General features: G+C 44.6%; 1 protein-coding gene across 1 annotated transcript in view; it reads right to left on the bottom strand.

Moving 5' to 3' along the window:
- LOC105854733 (synapsin-3-like) overlaps window positions 1-24,995 on the bottom strand; it is an 88,604-nt gene that overhangs the window by 31,141 nt on the left and 32,468 nt on the right. The window contains exons 2-3 of the mRNA XM_012735130.1: window positions 19,814-19,886; window positions 10,624-10,715 (exon numbers count right to left, since the gene is read on the bottom strand). Coding sequence (XP_012590584.1) covers window positions 10,624-10,715; window positions 19,814-19,886 — 165 coding nt within the window. The remainder of the gene's footprint in view (window positions 1-10,623; window positions 10,716-19,813; window positions 19,887-24,995) is intronic.

Here is a 24,995-nt window from a genome sequence, read left to right as displayed (position 1 = left end):
CTGGGCCAGCCTCCCTGCTCCCTGCTTTGTGGGCCACAACTCATCCATCTGCAGAACGGAGACCCACAGGGAAAAAAGCCTAAGGGATTCTCCTGACTCTGGACCACTAAGATTTTATAAGACGTCCTCTCTGGAAACAGTAAGCCTGGGGTGGGTGTGGGTGTGGGGGGAGTTTTGGAGTCTTTGATGCCTTTCTTTAAGGTTTTGTGTTACTTCTGCTTTCTGGCTCCCTCTCATCCAACTTCTCTGAGGTCTGACCTTCTAATGAGCGGATGCACATCATCAGCCGCTGTGGTTTGAACGGGTGCCTGTAATTTAGTGTTGCCTAATGCTACAAACTGAGAGCAGTCTTGCCTAATTAGGCTGGGGCCTCATTAACGTCTGCCTCCTTGGGTGTTTTTCATTCTTGGTTTCTCCTGGGCTGCATTTCGAGTCCATCTGTCTGTACGGACCTCACTGCCTTTGTTACCGTACTGTGGCAGAGCTGGGCTTGAACGGGATCCCAGAATGGCCATGGACATCCACAGAGCATGACTCTCAACATGCCCTGGAACGGCAACTGCTCTGATCCTAAAAAGAATTTGCAATATTCCTGAGAACCTGGATGTCTGGGTCACTCGTAAGCACCTTGAGCTGGCCAGCAGAGCGGTCCACTCTGGGTCTGGAGGTTTGACAGAAACCAGAGTAAGGAACACTGTCAAGTTAATGCCTGCAATTCCTGATGATCTAACCAGCTTGCATGTAACACTTTGCCGTTTACAAAGTGCTACCAGAAAATGACCTGGAGCAGGGCTTGGTCTGTTCTGATCGCTGATGATCTCCTACAAGTTATCCCGTCAGCACTCTGCTGCTCAACCCTACTCTTCTCTGTCTTATGAGTCCAAGAGGTTGACCCTGGGCAACCACATCAACCCAGCTCTGTTGTCCCAGCAGGAGAGTTGGGGGGCAGGGGCACCGGGGGGGGGTCACTTCCCCCCATCCCCATTGTCCCACTGCCCCAGTTCTGAAGCAAGCAGAGTTTTAAACCGAGCAGATACTACTTCAGTTGAGCGGCTCTCCACCCCAATCCACTCGAAACCTACTTGATTAAATCCAGTCATTCTACTTCCTCTCCTGGGATGGTAATGGCTTCCTGCTGTTGCTAGTATCTGGAAGCCTCCTTCTCCCCCGCCCCTCCTCTGTAAGTGGTTCCTTCAGTAAAAATCTCTTTATTTAAGTCGTTTGGGAGTGGTTCTGTTTTCTGCCTCATCCATCCCTGTCTGATAATTCCCAATATTTGGAACAGAGCCTGGGACATAAGAAACCTTAATCAATTTTTATGGACTGATTGAACAAACTTTCCACATAGATCATTTCATCTAATCCTTAGAAAAAATGACAGAAAATGATATTACTGCCTATTACAGGTAAAGAAATGCGGGTTCATAAAGCGATGAGGAACAGATTTCTGAGTGACTTTCCTAGCCTGTATTCTGGATGAGCTCGCTGTTTTGCTACCTTCTGTACAGACTGGGAATCCACTCCTGCCAGCCTGGGGTGGGCTTAGCAGGACCAGCCACTATGGGTGGGCAGGGGTATTGCAAATAAAAGAATAACAACATCTCAGGATCTAAAATACCTGGAAATTCACTGGGCATAAAATCTGAGACCTGGGTTCAAATCCACATGTTGGTGGCTTTGTTTTCTTTTCCCCCTTGCGTTAGTGAGGCATACTTGACAAAATTTGTAATACATTACTTTAAGGTATACATTGTGATAGTTTCATGTACATCGCCATCACGATATGATTACAACATCAAATTAATTAACACATCTATCACCTCACATAGTTAACCATTATTTTTTTCATGATGGAACACTTGAGGTCTATTCTCTTGGCAAATTTCCAGTATACTACACAATATTATCAACTATAGCCACTAAGCTGTCATTAGCTCTCCAGAATTTATTCATCTTAAAAGGGTGTAACCTCTGACAAACATGCCAGTTCCAATTAACCACTATTCTATACTTTGTTCAGCTCTTTCAGATCCTACATATGAGCACATACAGTATTTGTCTTTCTGTGTCTGGCTTACATCACATACTATCATAATATGTCCTCCAAGCTTAACCATGTTGTTGTAAATGGCAAAATTTTCTTCTTTTCTACAGCTGAATAATATTCCATCAAGTGTATATCTATACCTGCATATCTCTCAATGACTTTCTCCACTCACCCGCCAACAAACATCCAGGCTGTTTCCCCACCGTGGCTGCTGTGGAAAATTCTCAATAAACATGAGCAATATCTTCAAAACATTCTTCAAAAACAGTGATTCTATTTCCTTTGGCTATATACCTAGCAGTGGTTTATATCACATGGCAGATATGATTGCTGGATCACATGGTAGATGTCTTTTAATTTTCTAGAGAAATGCCACACTGTTTTTTTTTTCTTTCATAATAACTGTGCCAATTCACATTCCCACCAACTTGTGAATAAGGGTTTCCTTTTCCCCACATCCTTGTCAACACTTGTTATATTTTCATTCTTTGATACCAACTATCACAACAGATGTAAAGTGACAGCTCATTATAGGTCCTGATTTGCATTTCCCCGATGAGCAGTGATGTTGAGCATCTTGTCGTGCATCAGCGAGCCAGCTGCATGTCTTTGGAAAAGATGTCTTTGCAGTTCTTTTGCCCATTTGAAAAATCAAGTTACTTGGGTTTTTGTTTTATTTGGGTTTTGAGTTATATGAGTTCCTGATATATTTGGATAATAATACCTTCATTCGTAGATTATATTTTTCCCACTTTATATGTTGCCTTTTCATTTTGTTGTTTCCTTTGTGATGCAGAATTTTTTTTTGTTGTTTTAGTTTAGTTTTCTTCCTGTTATTTATTTCTAGTTCACAAAGCAGTGGTCTGAAAGGTACTTGATGTGATTTCAATCTTCTTAACTATGTTAAGAATTATTTTGTGTCCTAGCATATGATCTATCCTGAAAAATGTTGTGTGTGCTTGAGAAGATTGCATATAATGTAGATCTTGCTGTTGTGTGGAATGTTCAACATAGGTCTGCTAGGTCTATTTGGTCTAAAGTGGGTTTCCTATCTGAATGATCCATCCATTGTTCCAAGTGGGAACTGAAGTGGTCTACTATGATTGTATTGCTATTGCTTCCTTCAGATTTGTTACTATGTGCTTTACATACTAGGTGCTCTGATGTTGATATTTATTTATAATTGTTATCCTCTTGATGAAATGATCCCTTTATCATTGTATAATGCTCTTCTTTGTTATTTATAACAGTTTTTGATTTAAAGTTTATTTTGTCTGCTGTAAGTGTAGCTATCCCTGTTCTTTTCTGGTTTCTACTTGTAGGGATAGCTTTGTCTATTCCTTTACCTTCAGTCTTTTTATAGCTTTAACACCAAAGTGAGTCTCTTATAGATAGTATATTGTTGACTCTTTCAAATTCACTCAGCCATCCTGTATCTTTGAATTGGAGAATTTAATCCATTTACATTTAATGTAGTTACTGCTAGGGAAGACTTATTGTGATTTTGTTAATGGTTTTCCAGAAGGAAACTATAGATTCTTGCTCCTTCCTTTTTTGCTGTGTTCCTTTATGATTTGGTGGTGTTTTTTTGGTTTTGTTTTGTTTTTTAAATAGTGGTATACTTTGATTCCTTCCTTTACCTGATTTCTTTGTTTTGTTTTGTTTTGTTTTTTAAATAGTGGTATACTTTGATTCCTTCCTTTACCTGGTTTCTTTTTGGCTGCCATGAGGCTTAGATAAAATATTTTGCAGTTACAACAATCTATTTTAAGTTGATAACTTGATCATGCATAAAAACTTTACTTTTTATTTTACCTTTCTACATTGTATGTTTACATCATAATTTACATTAACAAATCATTGTAGTTAAGGTTATTTTTAACACTTTTGTATGTTGTATGTGAACCTTCATATTAGAGTTAAAAGTGATTTATACATCACCATTACATTATTAGAATATTCTTTTTTTATTACAAAAGTTTATTTTTATATCATTTTGTACATTTTTTTTTCCATCTCAATTGCAATCCCCGCGGGTAGAATATTCTTAATCTGACTACACTCTGAACTTCTTCAGTGAGTTTCATACTTTCATGTTTTCATGTTACAAATTAATGTTCTTTCATTTCATTAAATACTTATCTACAAGTCAGGTGCTTAAATCCCCTTACTATTTTTCTAGCAAACAGTTGGATGGTTGGACTTTTGCATACTTCTCAGAATGGAGAACTTATTGCCTCTTTAAACAGGTCTGGCTATAAACCAGATCCCTTTGTTAAGGAGGCAGGTGCCACACACAGGCTCTGGGGCCAGACTGCCTGGGCTTGCGCCTAGCCTTACCATTCACTAGTCAGATACCTCGGTTCCATACCAAATGGAAGGAGCTTCAACTTCCTTATCTAGAAAATGTGGATTATAGCTGTACATATATGGTGTCGAAAGGACAAAATGACTCAATACCTGTTAAGTGCTTGGAACAGTGTCTAGCACGTAGGAAATGCTATGAGTGTAAAACAAATAAAAATTCATGAATTCTGCATGTGCAGTTCAAGTTGGCTTAATCAAAAGGGATTTTTTTTGGCACATGTTTGGTGATGAGTCTGGATCCAGGACCTTGAAAACATCATCAGGTCATATTCTCTCTTTCATTCTCACTCTGCTCTTGGCTGTGTTTCCCTTTGCCTTGGCTTCACTTTCAGCAGACCTTTCCCTTAGGAGGAGAGACGGCCACCAACAGCTCCAGGCATCCATGCCACTAGCTCAGCAACTGCAGCAGCACATGGGCCTCTCATCCCAGATTCCAGCAAAAGTCTCACAATGGAGTCTCATTGGCATGACCTGGGTCCTATTATGATACTTGGATTCCAAGAGTGGTTATATGGCATCAACTCCAGACACTACACAGTTGGGGTCCCCCCACTGGAAAACCTAGGTTCTGTTCCCCACAGAAGAATTGGGAGCTAAAGAGAAAAAACAGCAGAGATGTGGTATCCCTGAAAATGTTCCCCATGAATAACACTTCAGAAAATCTAAACTTTGCTCATATCGCACACTTGAATGTACACGGGTATTTTCAATGGAACACCTAAATCTCTCCAAAAGAATACACTGCAAGCCAAGAGTATATCCCTCCTCTGGGAGTTCACAGCCCTGTGCTGGAACAGTATATGCTTGAGGAAGATTCCATGGATTCACCACCTGCAGGACACACTGCTAATTGGGCTGGGTCTACCAGTTTTGTGTGCATGTTCTCACAAGCCAATGACCTGTGACTTGCCAAAACTAGCTACCTGGCTGAGATGGTGAGCAACGTCCTAGGCATAACGAAAATAAAGCTCAGAAGCCCCATGAGTTCCTGAACCCAGGGCATTGGCTAACTTGGCACTGACCTCCCAGCCTTGGCTGCACAATGTATGGTCTTTCACCAACAACATCAGCAGCATGTGAGAGCCTGTATACAACTCTACTGTTCAAACCAAAGTCTGCAACACCAGTTTGGCTTTATCTGGGACCCCATGAGAAATTCAGAATTGCAGGCCCTCTCTGAAGACCTAAGAGATGAGAATCTGCATTTTAACAAGTTCTTTTGGGGGGCGGGTGTTGTATGAACATTAAAATTTGAGAAGCACTACTATATTGGTTTTCTAGGGCTGCTTACCAAGTAGCACAAACTGGATGGCTTGAAACAACAGACCTGATTCATACTTTCAGAGTCTAAGATCAAGGTGTCAGCAGGATTGATATCTCCTAAGAGCTGAGGGAGAATTTGTTTCATGCCTGTCTCCTTACTTCTGGTGATTGATGACAATCCTTGCCATTCCTTGAATTATAGCATAGCTTCATTTTTTTCCTCCATCATCACATGGTATTTCCCCTGTGCGTGCCTCTGTTCCAAATTTTCTTCTTCTCATAAGAACATCAGTCATATTGAATTAAGGCCCACCCTACTCCAGTATGACCACATCCTAACTAGATAATACTTGCAAAGATCCTATTTCCAATTAAGATTACATTCTGAGATTCTAGTTTAGGACTTAGGTCTCTTGTCTCTCTTAGTCTCTCTCTCTGTGTGTGTGCATGCTCACACATGTAGGAAGGGGGTACAAGTAATCCATGATGTCCTCAGAGTCTGTCATTCCTAAATGCTGAGAGACCAGCTTATTAGGACATACCTGGGTCATTTTTGCAAACAACTTGTAAATTGAGGAAAAATATGGCACATCTTCTTGGGGATGTCTATCTTTGCAATGTGATTCTTGTCCAGATAACATACCCCACAGGAGCCTCATTTGCAGGATCAGTGTGAGAGCTAGCTGGGGAGATTCTCCTTCTGGTTGCCCACTAGAATTACTGAAGCAGCCTTAGAGCTACCGACACCTAACCCCTGCCCCAGATTCTGAGATAGCTGATTTTTCTCATTGTCTGGCCAACAGGATTCTAACACCTTTGTCGCATGCAGCCAGGTTTGAAGATCAATGGGATCAATGTTCTCATTTTCCCACACAGAGAAGCAGCACATTAGCACAAACAATCCCAAATAGACATTTTACAGTTCTTTTGTGCCAAATGAGGGCCAGAGAAGTAAATGAATACATGTATCTAGCACTGTTCTCAAAATCTCACTTTAGTGGACTTGCTTATTTCTCCTCGAAATTTTACCAAGTTTTGAACAAGAGTGAGGCATTTTCACTTGGTACATATAAATTTAAAACAATCTCTTCTTAATAAATAGATTATTTCTCAAAACTAGTTATGGTTCTACCACCCCAGTGGTACTTTTCACCCAAAAGTATTCTTTCCCTTTGACAGAGGCACAGATACATTGGAAAAGTTTCCTTTGCCCGGTGTCTATACAACATATCAATACATTTACTTTTGTCATGGATAATCAGCCCTCAGAACACCTTAACCCCATACATATGTGTTTTAGATGAGTCTTTAGAATGGAATGTAGTTGGATTTAGAAAATTTTTACTCTGACAATAATACTGTACGCGCTTTGTAAATTAGCTCTTTTATATTTAATATAACTACTGACATATATTCATGTTATAAAGACTGAGCAAATAAGGGTACTTTGTGGAGGTTGCAGTTCTCACAGATGACCATGAGAGGGCGCCTGCGGGCGACCCATGTGCATTCCCACTCTTAAAGGGACAGATGGGAACCGGGCTTCTGCTCTGGGGGTTGGGTCACAGCTTCCAAGCTGTACATCCTCTTTCTTTGGGCATTCTTTGCCCATGGGAAGAACAAGGACATGGGGTGAACTGGGGGACAAAATAGCTGTCCAGACCTCATGCCTGTCATGGGATGAGGTAACTGAAGGCATTCAGTTAGGGAAGAGCCATTTGCCAACTTCAATAGGAAATTTTCAAGATCTTACTAACCAGTGCAAGCCCTTCAGAAAGATGCCAGCCTGCTTACCTATTTGGGTTTAAATCTACCACCTTATTGTATCTGTAACACCTGTGTGTTGTGTTGGTTTTTTCTCTCCTTTCTTGTTGTCCTTACTTTTGTCCTGAGATTTTTACACACACCACACATCTCACAGTTTGTAAGTGGAAATATTTTTTTTTTTGTGAATATTGTCTAGAAACTACCTCATGCATCTTTAAATTTTCAAGGCCTGTTACTAGTCAATACATTTATTTTCCCCCTTGACAACAACCAAGGGCTTCAGAACGCCTTAATTCCATTACCCTCAACCAGTACTACTCATTATTATGTATCTGACTGCACATATTTCTTAAATCACTAAGGCATTTTTATTCTATTGCTTTTTTGGGTCATTTCACAAATTTATTTTTCTTTATTTTTTCCCTACCACCATTCTTTCTTTATTTTTTTTTCTGGTGGGGACGGTGTTTATTAATATTGACCACCTTTGCTTTTCATAGCTTCTTGCAGTTTTATGCTAGTCTGGGTTTATTTTCATTTTGCATAAAGCAATCCTTTATTGTTACCGAGGCTCTACTTTTTGTAAATGTTTTTATTTTTTCTCCATTCCTAAAAGATGTCCCCCTGAGGATGCAGTTTCTTTCAGGTGACAATCTCATTTCCTTACTGCTGCCTGGGAATGGACCATCAGCTTGTTACTCCAATAAAAGTAATATGCCTTCTTCCCTTACCTTGGCTGCTTTTTATTTTTCTTCATCCTTCTTCATCTGGCTGAGTATAGAACTTTTTCTTTTCTTCTTTTTTTAAAGATTTATTTATGCATACAGAACTGGGATACAGGCCAGAGGTGCAGGGGTGGTGAGAGGATTCACCAGAGACAGAGTGGGGAGCAGAACAGGCCAACTGATGAAGCACACTGCTGAGGGGAGCCGCGGGCGGGTCAGGAGAGGTCTGCCGCGCCATGTGGGTCAGCTCCGGGGCAGGGATCGAACTCATGCTGAAGTGGTTTTAGCTTCTTAATGCTTCGCTTTAACCTGCTGTGCAACCAGGGAGGGCCCAGTGTAGAAGTTTTTAATTCACTCTGCTTAAAATCTGTTGAGCTTCTGGTTTGGTATTTGTATTTCTGAAAAACCCTCAGCCATTCTTCAGCCTCTCTATTCTTTCTCTTCTTTTTCTGAGGCTCTGATTAAATGAATGTTAGACCTTCTCACAAAATTTAACCACCCTTCTGCACTGCCAGTCTTTCTTCATAGGATCATTTTTTCAAATCTACCTTTCACTTCATTAACATCTTTTCAGTTGTATCTAATTAGCTGTCAAACCACACCCAATAATTTTGGTTATTATAGTTTTCATTTTTAGTTCTACTTAACAATTTTTGTGTGTGTGTTTTCCTATTCCCTACTGTTATCTTCAAATATGATGTGAAACTGTCTTAATCTATACGACTTACTTCTTTTAAGAAATTGTGGCTGGTAATTCAAATGCCTGCTGTCGTTGAGGGTCTTTTTCTTTTGTCTGTCATTCCTCTTTCTTCTCATTTGTGGTGTTGGTGTCTAGTTATCTTTGGTTATGTGCTAGCTATTGTACAGAAATTATCTGAAAATTTATTTTAAAACGAGGATGAACAGATCTTTCTCTACATAGGATTTGACTTTCACCTAGGCAATGTGTGAGGTCGCTGGAAGGCTAACTGAACAGCATTTCAAGCTTCAGTTACTTGGGAGCACTCACCTTTGGGGTCTCAGCTTATTATGGGGAGGCTCCGTCATTACATTCCCACTCTGAGTGACCTGAGATGTTCATTTCTGTCTCCTTTTCCCTTACTGAGCTATCAAAACCGATTTTCAAATTTTCTGGACTGCACAATTACTCTCAGGGAAAGGTTGCTTTCCCTCTCCCCCATTTATCTCTTTGTGCTTCCATTCCTCATCGTTCTCTTCCTGTTCATTTCTTACTGCCACACTCTTTGATGACTTTGAAGTTTATCATTATATAAAACAAGTTTTTGTCTTCTGTGGAAGAGTTGGTCTAAATAATTAGCCCAGTATGGCAATAGGATGCTATGTAATTTCTCTCTTGGTACTTTCTCTCTTAGCACTTAAAAAATGACAACTGGGGCCCTCCCTGGTGGCGCAGCGGGTTAAAGCACAGCATCGAGAATCTAAAGCCACTTCCGCATGAGTTCGATTCCCACCTGCCCCAGAGGTGACCACATGGCGTGGCAGACCTCTCCTGACCCGCCCGCTGCTCCCCTCAGCAGTGTACTTCATCGATCTGCCTGTTCTGCTCCCCACTCTGTCTCTGGTGAATCCTATCACCCTCCACATCTCTGGCCTGTACCCCAATTCTGTATGAATAAAAAAATAAATCTTTAAAAAAAAATGACAACTGGATTAGTAGAATTATAATTTCCCAAACATGCCTGTGTGCATTTGCAAAACCTACCTCCTATGCTCAGAATGCACAGAATGCCCACAACTACAATTTGATAGGCTCAGAACAAATGTTACCTTTTCTTCAAAATGTTTCCTGTTTTCCCTGTCTCCCCAAATCTGTATTCTATCTCTTTCCCCAACTAAACACTCACAAAACCTGGTCTGCATCATTTATGAGTACATAACTAGACAGAAATATATTTATATATACTAATTTATTTGGACTTTGTCTTTTCTGGTATTTGATGAATCCCCTACTTCCCTCCCAGCTCAGCATATGTTAATTATAAACTGATTTTTGGAAAATATTACATGTGGTACTTATAGGTCTGATTCCTTGAGGGGGTTCTCTAAACACATTGCCAGGACGCAGTTCATCCTCACAACCACTTACAATTGCACGGCACTTCAGAATAAGCCAGTGTACCCACAAACACACCTCCCGCATCGGAGCCATGAAAAACAGAGGAAGAGAGAGATCAGACAGCAACTCTGAGCAGAGCACAAAGCCAGAATCAGAACCCGAGTCATCCAAGCTCAGAGTTGAAGTGGGATACCATGGCTGCCTCCCCATATTACTTGAGCCACAGTCCTCCCCTCCTGTCGACATCCAGACCTCTGAAAGCAGACATTCTGTATGCACAAGTACGTGTTGTTCAGGAGTTAGATCGCAAGCCGTAGAGAGAGGGTTTGACCGTGTGAGTACCCCCCACACACCCGTCAGGTGAAGGTCCGCCTTACCTGACAACCTTGGTCCCATTTCTCACGACCTGCATGTCCACCATGCAGCCTCCAGTAACATAGGCAGCCAGATTCAGTTCAGAGAATTCAGCCTGAAGGAGAGAGCAAAATATAAACAACCAAACACCAATGATGCAAATAAAGACTAACTTTCATTGAGTTCTTATAAATGTGCCCAATACACAATTATACCACATCTGAAACTTAGGAAGTTGTAGTATCATTTCTCTCTCTTTTTGAAAGACAAAGAAGCTGAGTTGCACGGTGACATAATTAACAAACAGCAAAGCTGGACTGAAATGTACACATCTCTGACTTAAAGACCTATTCTTTTAAATACTACTAATATCTATCTCCTTGAAGGAAGCATCAACTTTTGCTCCCTGACTATATGAAGCAAATACTGTTGAATACAGCATTTCCTCCCCAGTTCTTCAGCTTCACAGAGGGATGGGAAAGCATCAGTGACATGACCATGTATCTCTCTCAAGGGAAGCCTGGGTCATCTGCCGTCTGGGCCATCGCCCTGGTTACAGCAGGAGCACCCTGTGTGTGCACTGACATACTGCTTCCCACAGTGGATGGGGCTGTGGGGAAATAAGATGCCTTTCCATGAAGACTGGAAACTGCCGAGTGATTCATGCAATTGCTTTCTAGGTGGCTGTACCATTAGTATACAAACATGGGTGTGATGGGGGGGGAGGGCTGTGTTTTCTACCATCTGGTTTGGGAAAGCAGAAAACAGGGTGGAGAGAGAGAAGGGAGAAGGAGGAGAGAGAGAAGCAGGAGGAGGAGGGAGAGAGTGAATATAATCACCCAGGGGGTAGGCAGAGGCAAGAGATGAGACGTACTCTTGCTATTTGTGTGCAAACTACAATCCTGCCTTTGGATTTTATGGCTGCTCTATATCCTTAAAGTTCATCTTTCTGTGGGCATATTTGTTTAAGCAAGCTTTAGTGAATTTCATTTGCTTGTAATCAGAATTGTATGGAATATATCCCTCCTACGAAGTTATATGCTCATGGGGATATGGATTCCACGCTATTATCATCTGTATTAATTTCCAAGGGTTGCCATAACAAACACCACCACTAGGTGGCTTAAGCAGCAAAAAACTATTCTCTCAGGTGCAGGTAGTTAGAAGTCCAAAATCAAGGGGTTGGCAGGGTTATGAAGGAAGGGGCTCTTCTCCTTGGCTTGTAAATGGCCTCTTCTATGTCTCTTCATATCACCCTCTGTGTGTGTGTGTGTGTGTGTGCGTGTGTGCAAAGTTACCCTTTTTCTAAGGACACCATTCATGCTGGATTAGGACCCACTCTAATGACCCGACTCTGTGAGATACTATCTCCAAATAAAGTCACATTCTCAAGTGCTGGGGGTTAGGGCTTGAATGCATAGATTTGGGAAAGATACAATCCAGCCTATAACCCCATCCGAAAAAGTGCATAGTGCCCAACTGTCTCATACACAGTAGATGCTACAGTTATTTCTTTGGATTTAATCAATAATAATAATAATAAAAGCTACATGTATGAAATAATCACTGCCTGCCAGCTGCTGTCCTAAGCACTTTATGTGTGATTTCATTTAATCCTCACGTTTGTGTGTATGCTTCTCTCTGGGGCAGAGAGAGGTTAAAGAGTGTGTACACTGTCACACAGTAAGGAGAGGCAGGGTTGAAACCCAGGCAGTCTGGCTCCTGCCAGTGCTTTAAACTGCTGCACACACACCCCACCCCCTGCTGCTTAGCTGAATAAGGCATTAGGTGGATTACAACTGGGAATTTAGGAACCTAAAAAAAAAAAAAACCATTTAAAGAGAAAAACAAGTTTACATTGAAGGGAAATGTAATTTTGCAGTGATTTAAATGCATCCCCTTGGAATCATTTAACAGGAATTATGACCAAAGACCTAGCTATTTCCCCAGATGGTATTAAAACAACCCAGAGTGCTTATGTCTTTGCTCTAATTAATAACCTCATTATGCTGTGGCAAGGTGAAATGAAAAGAGCCCTGTTAATGAGTCCAGGTTAGTAAACAGTGGTAATGACCTAGTTATTAAGTCTAACACCTTAAAAATTCAGCCCCATCATGTTTCAGATACTTCATTGGCAAGGTTACAAAGAAGAGTTAGCAGGAAAAGCTGTTGCTAGAGTGTAAAGTGAAAAAGAGTCAGGAGAAAGTTGCAACACAGCAACTTGCTGGGCCCCAAATAGATGAAGCAAGGGAGTGACGGCGACTCTCGGGTGGTGGAGTCTCTAAGTCAGGGTTGGGAAAGCCTGGAGCTGGGTTGCTGCTCCAGTGGAAAGAGAGCTGGTTCCTGGGTAGGAAGGTAGTCCAGGCTCGGCTCTATGGGTTACAAGTTCATCTTGCTCAGATCAGGGTGTGGAGAATCACTTCCCAATCATGGTTCATGAATAATTACAGCCAATAAATGTTCCTGTGCAAGGTGGGTTACAAGCAGAGAGAAATGGGGTGGCGAAGAGATGTCCTTCTGTGTTTAGCTTTCCGAAAACTTCAGCAGTCATGAAAATGAACACAGATGTGTCACTTCTCTTTCATGCTAACCCTCCTAGAATCTACAAGAGCTGTCATTACTGTGTTCTTATAAAAACTGCAGTGGTTTGAAATGCGTCTTCCTCAAAGACACATCACATCCTAACTCCAGACACCTGCAAATCTGACTGTCTTTGTAACTAGGGTTTTTGCGAATGCAATTAAGGATCTAAAGATGAGATCATCCTGGATTAGGGAAAGCCCCAAATGCGACGGACGGTAAGTCCTGATAAAAGAGAAGGGGAGACAGAGAGACAGGGATGGTGGAGGCAGACTGGAGTTACACTGACAAAAGCCAGGGGCAGCAGAAGACACTAGAAGCCGTTCACCCTCTAAAATCTTCAAAGGGAGCAGAGATTGGGCAATACGTTGATTTCATATTTCTGGCCTCCAAAACTATGAGCTGATAAATTTCTGTTGTTTTAAGCTGCCAAGTCTGTGGTAATTTATTACAACACTCCTAGGAAACTAATAAGGTACTCTGGGGAACTGAATGGAATTTCAATACTGCATGCGAATGTGTCAGGGTTCAAAGACTGATATGGTTCTATAGGGTCCTTTATCCAGCTCACCAGACACATACATCTATGTGTATGAGTATACATTCCCCCCCCACACACACATGAAATACACTGGCTATTCTCCTATATTTGTAAAACATTATTATCAACGTCACTTACGTTTTCTCGTAAGTTGATCTTTTGACCTCAAAAACATCTTGGCCTACCTGGTTTTAATGTAATATATTTTCAATGCTACACATTCAAATGTAAGCTGCTCGAGATACTAGCTGGTGGAGGTCAAGTTACTGTTTTGAAGCTCAGTTCTCCATTCTGACATCTCTAAAATGGAGACAATAGTATCAATGACATCCACCTTGAAAGATCGGAGAGTCAAGATAATATACATGAAACACTAATAATAGGACAGAACATAGAAAATCAATGTCATATAGACAGTTGTCATTATTAACTTCAGTAAGAAATTAATTGTCTTAGTAAGAAAAACTGAATGTATAAAAATTATATAACGGCCTGGTGGCCAATTAGATTAAAGTGCAACACTATGAAGCTCTCTGCAGCCACTGCAGCATGAGTTCAAGCCCCAGCCAGGGGGCTGACCCACAGGGCATAGCAGACCTCTCCTGTCTCCCCACTTGTCTCCTCAGCAGGGTATTTCAGTAGATCTGGCTGTTCTGCTCCCTACTATGTCTCTAGTGAATCCTCTCAACCCCTGCACCTCTGGCCTGTACCCCAATTCTTGTATGCATAAATAAAGAAATCTTCTAAAAATTATATAACCAGAGAACAAACAACCCTTTCAACTATAACACATTTTAAACACTGAAGTATATAATACAGAGAGTATCTGCTTATGGCTACAGTGAAGTAACAGGGACTGTCTTTGCATTCTCATCTTAATCAACTAGAAAGCCAGACAAAATATATTAAGTAATAGTTTTCAGACATGGACAAACCATTGCAGAACGATGATCCCTGCAAGAAGGAAACAAACAAAATTATCACTGTGATTACCCCAGCTTACTACTGCCTGGACGCAGGCAATGTGGGAGAATGCCAACAGAGGTCAGCCATCTCACTGAGCTAAGGAGCCAGATATTAAAGTCCAAGGAGACCAAGGTAGCTAGAATTTGCAGGACAGAGCATAAATAAGATGCAACAGCACAGAAAAAGACCTCCGGGGAGATCTGCAAGTCTCTGAGTTCTAATCTGAGCACACATGAAATAAACTACTCAAGTCAAAGGAAACAACTGTCAGGAAACACACAAAGGACTGAGAATAGTTTGGACTTTCAGCAGCTGGACTATAAAGATTTAATAAAATGATTAGGGTCCTCAAATTTGGTAGTGAGATCTAATCAGCCCTGCATGTATTATGCTTTGGATCCCAGGAGGAACAAAGTGTGTTACTTTGCTTAGAGCTCTCCTGGTTTTCAAACTGAAAAGTCCCACTTCCCAGAAATCCCCCTAGCCCTGAAACTTTCATGCAGGGAGGAGCTCCTTCATACCAAGCAGATGGGGGTGATTAATCAGTGTCTCTGAATCTGTCCTAAGAAAAAATTAAGAGCATGCCCTGAAGGTATTAAGTTTATTCCAAGAAACTTTATTTCATCCCAGAACAAAGTACATTATTTAAAGTGGAACAAAGTCTAGCACCCGTCACATAAAATTCACTATGTAAAATTCATGATATTTAGTGATAGCTCATCAGGCATGCAAGGAAGCAGGAAACTATGACCCATAATAAGGAGAACTTCATAAGAACAGGTTCAGAAATAAGCATGAGATGGTAGGAAGAGCAGAAACTGAAGATAGAAACACTACTGTAAATGTGTTCCACAGTCTCGAGAATGTAGGCAGAAACAAGAAGAAATAAATGGGAAATAGAATTTCTTGAGACAGAAATGTAATGTCTGAAACGGGAAATGTCATGCATGGATTAGCAGCAGATTAAACACTGCAGAAGAAAATGCTAGTGAACCTGAAGACAAAGCAGTACCAAGTAATTAAATGAAGCCTAGGAATATACTGAAAAGAGAAAAGAACTTCAGTGAGTCATAGCACAATACCAATCAAATAGATGTGTAGTTGAAATACCAAAGTGAGAATGGGGGGAAACATAAAAAGAGATTTAAAGTGGCCAAAAGTGGGAGAGCTATAAATTAAACTCATGCCCAGTTCCAAGAACACAATGAATCTGTGCATGCACACACACACACACACACACACACGGGAAGAGGGACATGCTCAGTTTCCTGTAGGGTCTTGGGCTGCCTTCCTGCTGGGACTGGCGCCTGGCAAGGGGCAATGCCAAGCAGATAGTTAATGAAAGCATGAGGATATTCATGTCTATTTTCTAATCATTGCCTCTTTGATAATAATAATGCTGATGACAGAATGGAAAATGGCAATTACAGTCATCATTCTGATCACAAGCTGGAGGATGTGATTAGGCCAACAGATCAATGGGAAAGAAACTGAAATGGGGACCTGGCATTGGAGGGCTGCGTGGAATGTACACACGAAATCAAGAATGCATGGGAATGTGGAGGTAGCAGCTATCAGCCTTGACCATGAAGGAGGATTTCAACACAAAGAGATGTTGTCCGGAATTCCTGAGAAAGGCAAGATGCTGGCAGACAGATTGTTCTGGAATCCAAAAGTGGCTGATAAGATACTGGAAATTCCTGTCCGTTAATGAATACCTATCTGGTCCAGACTGTACCCTTAAACCTTCGGTGTTTTCCTTTACATGGCTTTGTATAGCCCAGGTATTTTGGAGAGAGAGAATCAAGCATTTCACAGGAGGTGGGCAGCCTCCAGTTTCTCTTCTAATGATAGACAAGTTCTAACCCTCTGTCTACTCTCTGACCTTTCTTTCTGCACCTCAATAAGAAAAACTATTCATCAACCAGTCAGGACATCATGCCACTACAGTAACAGCGGGCAGGGTCACTGCGGGGCTGAAAAGCCAGGCAGCCACAGGCAATTCTGGCAACTTCTCTGCATCTCAGTGTCGACCGCTCTGGGTGGTCATTGTGTTAACTTTCTCTCTGAGCTGGAGCACTGACCTCAGCGTCCATCATCTCATCTCCCATGAGGTGATGTAGTAAATTCTGATTCCCAAATGGTCAGATGTTGCAACAGGAGCTTTGTTGCTGGGGAAGGTGATGAGGACACAGCAGTCATGGAGCAGGTTTGCAAAGCAAGACACTGCTGCTTGAGCGGTTATTGTGCCATTTATTGAAAGCACACAGGCTAGTAAATGTGGTCATATGACAATGGTATGAAGAATGAAGTCTGGGGGTGGGGGGACAGGAACGGGGAACAAAGTTTTACAAGGGACAGGGAAGGGGACAGCGTGACTGTAAGTCAAGACCCATTTGCATCAGCAAAGTATGATGTTATCATGGGCAGAGTTATCCAAGGGCCGCCATGGACATAGTCATGTAATCCGGCCCACAGTGGCCTAGGTGTCCCCGGGCCTGCCTTGTGATACGAGCTCTGCTCCATATGCACTCAAGGAATGCTCTGCTGTGATTTGTGGATAATCGGTCATAGCTGCCCATGGGTGGCCAGCTCACAGGAACCCACAAACAGACGCTTTGTGTGGAATGATTTAGTAATAACAACATGTATTTAGGAAGTGACACTCATGGGTGAGATGGTACCTTAAGAGAGGGTAAGAGGCTGCACTGCTTCCGGAAGAGCCTGAGCAGAGGGGTGGGGCGATGGGGCACTCAAGCCCGCCCTGGTGGGCCTCGGCCACTGGCACTCAATGGCATTTCGACTCTCACTGGTTGTTCTTCCTTGTGTATCCTGCTACCTTAGAACCTGGAACAGGGCTGGTGGTGACTATCAAAACAGGAGTAGAGCATCTGAGTCATGTAGCTAGTTGTCATAAAAATTCCACTCCAGTCTCTCACAGATCATGTTTATTCTTGTGATGAAACTGTGTCATTAACAAATTCCTTAAAAACGTCAGTATTCTGGGCCCTCTCTGGTGGCACTGTGGGTTAAAGCACAACGCTATGAAGCTATAGCAGACACTACAGCACAAGTTCGATCCCCATATGGTGCAGCAGACCTCTCCTGAGCCCCCCACTGCTCCCCTCAGCAGTGTACTTCATCTATCTGCCTATTTTGCTCCCCACTCTGTCTGTGGTGAATCTTCTTACCACCCCTGCACCTGGCCTGTACCCCAGTTCTGTATACATAAATAAATCTTTAAAAATATATGTCAGCATTCTGCAGGCACTGTGATCCTCACACCTTAACTTCTTTCAGAGCCTCATAAAACCTAAGAGACTCACAAAAGGACAAACAGCAAAGGCAATAGTAATAGTAATAAATGTAGAAAACCTCAGTCATACATGGCCAGTAACACCCCACGTGACTTAGACCTTGGCAGTCTCTGTGACACTACCTCATCACGCCTCAGTTCTGACTCACTCTGCCATGGCCATCCTGGCCTCCTTTCAACAGTCAACCAGTTTGACCAAGCTCTAGCCCCCCAAATTGCAGGTACTAAGCACTTCCTAAGCAGGCAGCATGGGGGCTTCTTCCAGCCGCTCATCTGCTCATTGGCACCCCCAAAGGTGCTTCCCTGAAAAGCACGGGCTGAACTTTTCAATCCTTGCTCAGTTCTCAGGTTTGCGTCGCCATCTGACACTAATATTTATAGTGCATCCCAGTCAATATTTAATCGTCTGTCTCTCACTAGGACGGAAGCTCCGGGAGGTGGCAGGAGGCAGGCATTTAATGTTTTGTTCCCAGCACCAGGTGTACTGCACAGGTGTTCAGTAAACATCAATGAATGAAGAAAAGTCTATTTTGCAGGTGACAAAAGCGTGGCCCAATGAGTCCCAGTGACTTTGCTCAAAACCTCACCCCTGTAATGGTATCAGCAGGAACCCCAACCCAGGTAACCCTTCACATTGCACAGGGCTTGTTTGAGCTGACTTGGGTTCCAGTGCAGAGATGGGCTCCGTAGCAGCCCCTGGGCAGCCCCCAGGCATCGCCTGTGCCTCCAGCTGCCCTTCCCCACATCTTCTCCACTGTAGCTAGCAGATCTCAGCGAGGCCTATGGCCCCTCTCTCTCTCCCACCACCACCACTATGCCTCTTCCAGCTGCCCTGCTGCTGGCGAACACGTGCCAGGTGGCCCAAGGCCCACTGTCTACAGGATCTGTTTCCTAAAAACGGGTCATGTTTTTACTTCCAAGGGCCGGGTGGATTCAAGCAACTCCATGGCTCACATCTCAGGCCTGGTCTCTCTCCACCAGGGAAGCACCTTGCACCACAGACTCACCTAACAGTCCATGCCAGTGGAGGCAGCCCACTCAGAAGCAGTGCTGGGCACCTCTAGGCTCTGGCCACTGTGGCTCAGTAGGACTGAGCCAGTAGGACAGGACCCAGCTACTGTGGGCATATGATGCCCATTAAAAAATCCTGAGGACATTTAATGCGAGCTGCACTTCTAGCCTGCAGATGAGGGCAGCGGGAACCTCCAGAAACAAGGCTAGGTTTGAACCTCACACACGGAGACCCTGCTGTTGACTGCAGCTAGGCCCTAGGACTAGATGCTCAGAAAGACCGCAACTTGAGCGCTCAGGGCTAAATGCTGGAAGACTGAAGCAGGGCAGTGACCCACTGAGAGATGCATGCAGGGGTTGGGGTGGGCATATAGCTCAGAGAGTGAGGCTAAGCATCTCTGAGGGGACATCTGCATGAGGGAGCTGAATGCACTGAGGGTGAGTTGAGTGTTACCTGGAGGAAGTGAGTTCCTGTAGTGCCAGCAGGAAGAGCTGGTTTTCTGTGATCCGGCAGACAGGTAAAGGAGCTCTGGAGCCCTCGGTGGCTTTTTCAAGCTTTTACTGATCTTTCTACACCGTCTGTAGGGAGGCAGCCAGGTGAATGGCAGGTAAGGAGACAGGTGGGGGTTTGGGGAGGTTGGAGGCTGGCAGGCATCCAGCCTCTGGCGAACCTGCTCTCTTTCTGGGCTCTCTGGCTTCTCTCGCGGTCTCTCAGCTGCTCTCCACTGCACTCTGCTGCTCAGGCCTCCGCCCCTCGGGCCCTGCTGCCACGCTCAGTGCCCCTGGAACGCCGCCTCACGTGCTCAGCCTCCAGGCTCAGGTGCGCGCACTCACACACGTGCACACCACACTCCGTGTGCCGCCATCCCGCACTGCGTAAGGCCACAGGTGTTGATAGGAGGCGCTAACCACGGGCGGGCGGAAACCTGGCCGCGTCCATTTACCCTATACTGTAGGGAGGAGGAGTGTGTGCTTGCTTGAGTTTTTGCTGTGGTTTTCATTGTGTCAAGCACAGCCAACATAAAAAATTTCTCATTTTCACCACTTTTAAGTATATGATTGAGTCCATTCACGTGGACTCTCCTGAACATGTTTGTCATTTCCAACAAAAACGTTGGTAGTCATTAAAGAAGACTCTCGACTTCCCATCCCTGCTCGCCATGAGTATCCACCAGGCTAGGACCACTGAATTTGCCTCTAGATTCCTCATATAAATGTAACCAGGACCATTTGTCTTCTCATGGTTCACTTATTTCACTGAGCATAAAGGTTTCAGGAATCATTTCTGTTGTAGTCTGTGTCAAAAGTCTCTTCCTTTTTGAAGACTGAGTAATATTCCACCGAGTGGGCAGACCCCCATTTTGTTGACCCTTTCATCTGTCAGTGAACACGTGGGCTATTTCTACCTTTAGGCATGGTGAACAATGTTGTTATAAAGGTGAATGGCTTGCCCATAGCTTCACAGTTTACAAATTTCTATTAGAGTCTCTGCTGTCAATTTTTTTAGGCCCTTACTCAGAGATGGGTCACTTGGTCATAGGGTACTTCTATCCTTCATGTTTTCAGGAACTGCAGACTTGATGTGCAAATTTTTCAAGGTGAGTACACTATTTTGCATACCTACCACCAAGGAACAGGAGTCCTGATGTCTCCACATCTTCTCCCACACTCCTGATTTTCTGTTTCTTGCTTATAAGGAACAGTGAAAGGTTGGCAGAAATGGATCACATGACTGACTTGGCATCCACATGACAGACAGAAGGCCAGAGAAATCTAGCTTTGCAGAGCCTGTGGCTTCAAGAAAGACAGCTTATAACTCAGAGTGAGACGTGGAACCTTCGGGAGATATGAGCTGTGGAAGATCACGACTCAGTTACAAAAAGGAACTCAGACTCTTGCTTCCAGCTCCAGAAACATCAGGTCTCCATGAGCCTTTCTTCTCCTGACCTGCCAAAGGGTTAAGTAAATGCAAACACGAGCAAAGTCAGTGAAAGGAGATATTTCCTTCCCCTGGCGGATACACCTGATGCAGGAAGCAGACTCGTGCTCCGTGGGAATGAGAAGCTGGCCAGACTCAGGCTTCAAGAAGAAAATGAACGTCGCCTGGACACAAGATGGCTTAGCACTTCCCGGGGTAGTTTCTGAGAGCTACTGAACCGCCTGCGGCCCCATCTGTTTTCAATCTTCTTAAAAGGGCCTCGTGTGCTGGCGCCTCTTTAAAATAATGCACACATGGAGTTTCTAAAATGCAGCAGAAAAAAGGCCCAAGCTTTCCCTGCCGGCACAGCTTATGTGTTTATTTTGGAGCAGGCTTTGGGAGTTCTAGACCAGACCTAGCTAATTTCTCTTCCTGAGGTTGACTTGAAGTCCCCACAGACTTCTGCTCCAAGCATTTAAAGCAGCCAGGGATGAACTGATCACCCCTTGCAAAGTCCACTGTAAAATATCAGCAAACGAAGGGCACACTCAGGACAGGGGAAGCCCACAGCAGCCTCACTCCTCTCAAAAGAGTAGTCTCTGGATTCCTTCCCCTCAACAGGGATGCTTGTGTCCAAAGGTCAAGCTCCTTTCCTCGATGCGCATTCTCTTCCTGAGCACCCAAGAGAGCATGGCCAGAGAGCAGAGGCAGTGGGAACCAAGTCCCCAAAGGAGGGCCACCAGGGGCAGGGTAAGGCACAGGTCCAGAAGCTAAGGCCAAGGCAGAGCAGGCAGGCCTGCTGGGCCCCCTCCAGCATCAGCCCTCGACACAAGGCCGCTCCCCTGTTCCGGCATCAAGAGCAGGAAGGGGTCATGTGTGTACTGTTCTGGTTCAGATAGCTCACTCCCTCAGATCACACAACCTCAACAACTATGTCCCAGAGGGGACTTCGTAATAGCCTTCCGGACGCGGAGCAGGAAGTGTGGAGAGGATGCTGGAGAGCGGCCTGTGTGTTCAAGCGGCCCAGGGGCACCCGGGTGCCACATCTGCCCGTCACACCGCTCCACGCACAGGGCCACCTGACACAGTTTTCGCGTGGCAGCAGCAATGCCCACGTGACAGTGGCATCAGTTATCAGCAGGGATGGCAGTCAGATCAGAAAAGCCATGGCAGTGGCCAGTGGAGGAGGCCTGAGGTCTTGGAGAAGCAGAGACAGCAGTTGAGGGGGGGGTCAGTAGCAAGGCTAGGAGGGACAGGCCACAGGGGTCTGGATCGGCTACAGTCTCCCCGCAGAGCACATTTATAATTTAGTACTATAAAATATATTTGCAGTAGGGATTAAAAAGTTGGGGTACATATACTCAATGGAATATTACTGAGCCATCAAAAAGATAAACACATGCCTTTGCAGCAACATGGATGGAGCTGAAAAAGATCATGCTTAGTGAAATAAGCCAGAAAGAAAAGGAAAAATACTGGATGGTTTCACTCATAGCAGGAGTATAACAGACCAGGCGAGAAAATAATAATAATGAACAGCTGTATACCAGAGACATTTTATGGGGTGGAGTGGGGAATGGGATCAAAAAAAGTGGGGAGAGGGAAATGCACTGGACTATGCACAGGGTGATTTGGTGATGGGAAGCCCACGGGGATTGCAACTGAGATGGAAAAATGCATAAAATGATGTACAAATAAACTATTATATTATTTTAAAAAATATATATGTATATATATTTTTTAAATAATATAATAGTATAATATATGTATTATGTACATACACAAACACACATTTGCATTTGCAGTGGGACTGAATGGTATACTCGTTCGTTAAGCACAGACATGTGCTGGGCACTGTTTCAGCATCAATTCTTACGGGGTCCCTGTCAGGCAGATCCTACCGCTCTGATGCCCACTTCATAGCTGGGCACAATGACACTGAGAACATACTTGGTCCCCCACTCAACTATGGCTCCGGTTGGGGTCATTCAGCTTTATAAAGTGTAACCGTGATGCATATTTGGTGAACCCATGCCTCGAATTTTCTCTGCCTGCATGAGTCACGTGTGACCGCACCGTCGCTCGCGGCCGGGCAGCCCCAGCCAGCCCAGCCATCACCAGAGAAGTGACCATACGCTCCAGACCCTTCTTACTTTAGACACTGTCAGGACAGTCCTCGCTGAGTATAAGGGAGGCTGCGTGTTACACGATTTCCCCCACCATAGACGAACGAAGGTGCTGAGTGAGTTTAAGGTGGAGGAGGTGGAGCTGTGAGCGCGTTTTTGCTTTATGGTATTTTGAACCTATGACGGTAACAGACCAAGTCTGCAAATACCAACGGTCTGGCTTCAGGGTCCCTGCAATTAACGGCACCTCGGGCTGGGCTCCCCCTAACTCAAGGCAAATCCAGTCCAAGAGAGCAGCAGGCCCTGTGGTCTCAGCAGATAAGAGAATTCCTACTGAAGAAGCGCCGAAGGAGGGGGCCGCCAACACTTTTGTGGGGAGTCTCAAAGAATGGGGGGGCCTTTCAGGCCTGCATCACACAGAAGAGTAATTTTTATTTTGCTTACATTTGGGGTTTTATATAACATCTAGTTGGAAACAAAAAGTTCTGTTTGTGCAGGACTTGTTCCAAAGCAGCAGTGTGGGGATGCCACACTGTGTTACTAACACACACGTCTTATCTTCTGGATTTCCAGGCCTCGACCTCCGGGAGCCTGCCTTTCCGCGTGGGCCAATTCTTAGACACAGCAAATGACCCAGCTCTCCAGGGCCCATGGCTCCCAGATGCAAGTCAAACACCCAGAGCCACCTTCATGGTCAAGGCGGCCCAGCCAGGCCACGATGCCCCTCCCCACCTCAGGGCAGGTGGCAGATATCAGCCGCAGCTCCTGCCCTCCCAGAGGAGCAGAAATGATTCAAGTAAGCCCACCCTACACCTTCCACCCTGCCCAAGGAGCGCCGGAGGGGGGCTGAGTGTCCCTCAGTCCCCCATGCTCTGGCCCGCCTTGGTGCGGTCCATGGGCCGCCCGCAAAGAGGAAGGCCTTGCCTCCTGCAGTTAGGGGCCCACGGGGTAAGACCCCTCTCCCTTCATGGCAGTCATCTCCAGGCTTAGGTATCTTTCCATGCCCCGTGGAAACAAGTCCTAAGTGGCTCACGCCCGGCAGGTTGTGGCTGGCCTGGGGCTTCTGCTGGGCGGTGGGGCACAGGCCAGGGACCTGAAATGTCAGGTGACTCATCTCCTTGTGATTTTTCCTAACCTTGACTTGCAGACTTCTGCAGCGTCAAGAGGGACCCGCTTTCCAGGCCCCCATTCTGTTCTCGGGGCTGCCTAGAGGGAGGGTCCTAGGGGAATAGCAAACACTTCTGCCTCGATGTCCTTGCGGCAGCATGAGGGACAAGACCCGGCCCAGGGTCTGTGCCAGGCCGCTGTGATGACCGACAGGAGAAGCCGGCAGCGGTTCTTCCTCGTGCTCTGGGAAGCCCATGCCATCAAGTAGAAGCACCTCCTGATCTTAGGGTGCCACAGGATTTGGGGGTGCTGCAGAGACCTTGACACAAAGGGGACAGGTAATCTGTGAGTTGTGTCCCTCTGGGACAGTCCTTGTCTGCTTGGCATGGCTGACACGCGAGCTGGACTGTTCTCTGTGGGGTGGGCATCCGATGCAGTGCACCCAGCCTCCCACACACCTGACCACGGGCACAGATGCCAGCCGTGTCCCTTGCTGGGATGAACAGAACTGTCTGCAGGCATCACTGAAAGTTGCCTGAGTCAAAACTGCCCCTGGTTAGCCTAGTATCACTGACAAAGAAGGGTGTTAAACTCTATCTTCCTGACCCCCTTTCGCTCGTCCCTTTCTGTCCCCTCTCCTCTCCTTCCAGTGATACTCAACAGCTTGCAACCCCAGGAAGCCTGTGGAACACCAGTTTCTAAGGGTATGATCAGAAAACAATTCCTAGAGGACAACTCCAGGCTACAGGTTGCCAGAACAGAACCGAGTTCTGTCGATGTGCACTGGTTTCACCCCCAGCTTGTATCTACCAGCTGAGCTCATCTGTGCA

The sequence above is a fragment of the Condylura cristata genome, unplaced genomic scaffold (assembly GCF_000260355.1).
Source record: "Condylura cristata isolate star-nosed mole 26May11 unplaced genomic scaffold, ConCri1.0 scaffold00004, whole genome shotgun sequence".
NCBI classification, from domain to species: domain Eukaryota; kingdom Metazoa; phylum Chordata; class Mammalia; order Eulipotyphla; family Talpidae; genus Condylura; species Condylura cristata.
This window is presented reverse-complemented; position numbering and strand designations above follow the sequence as displayed.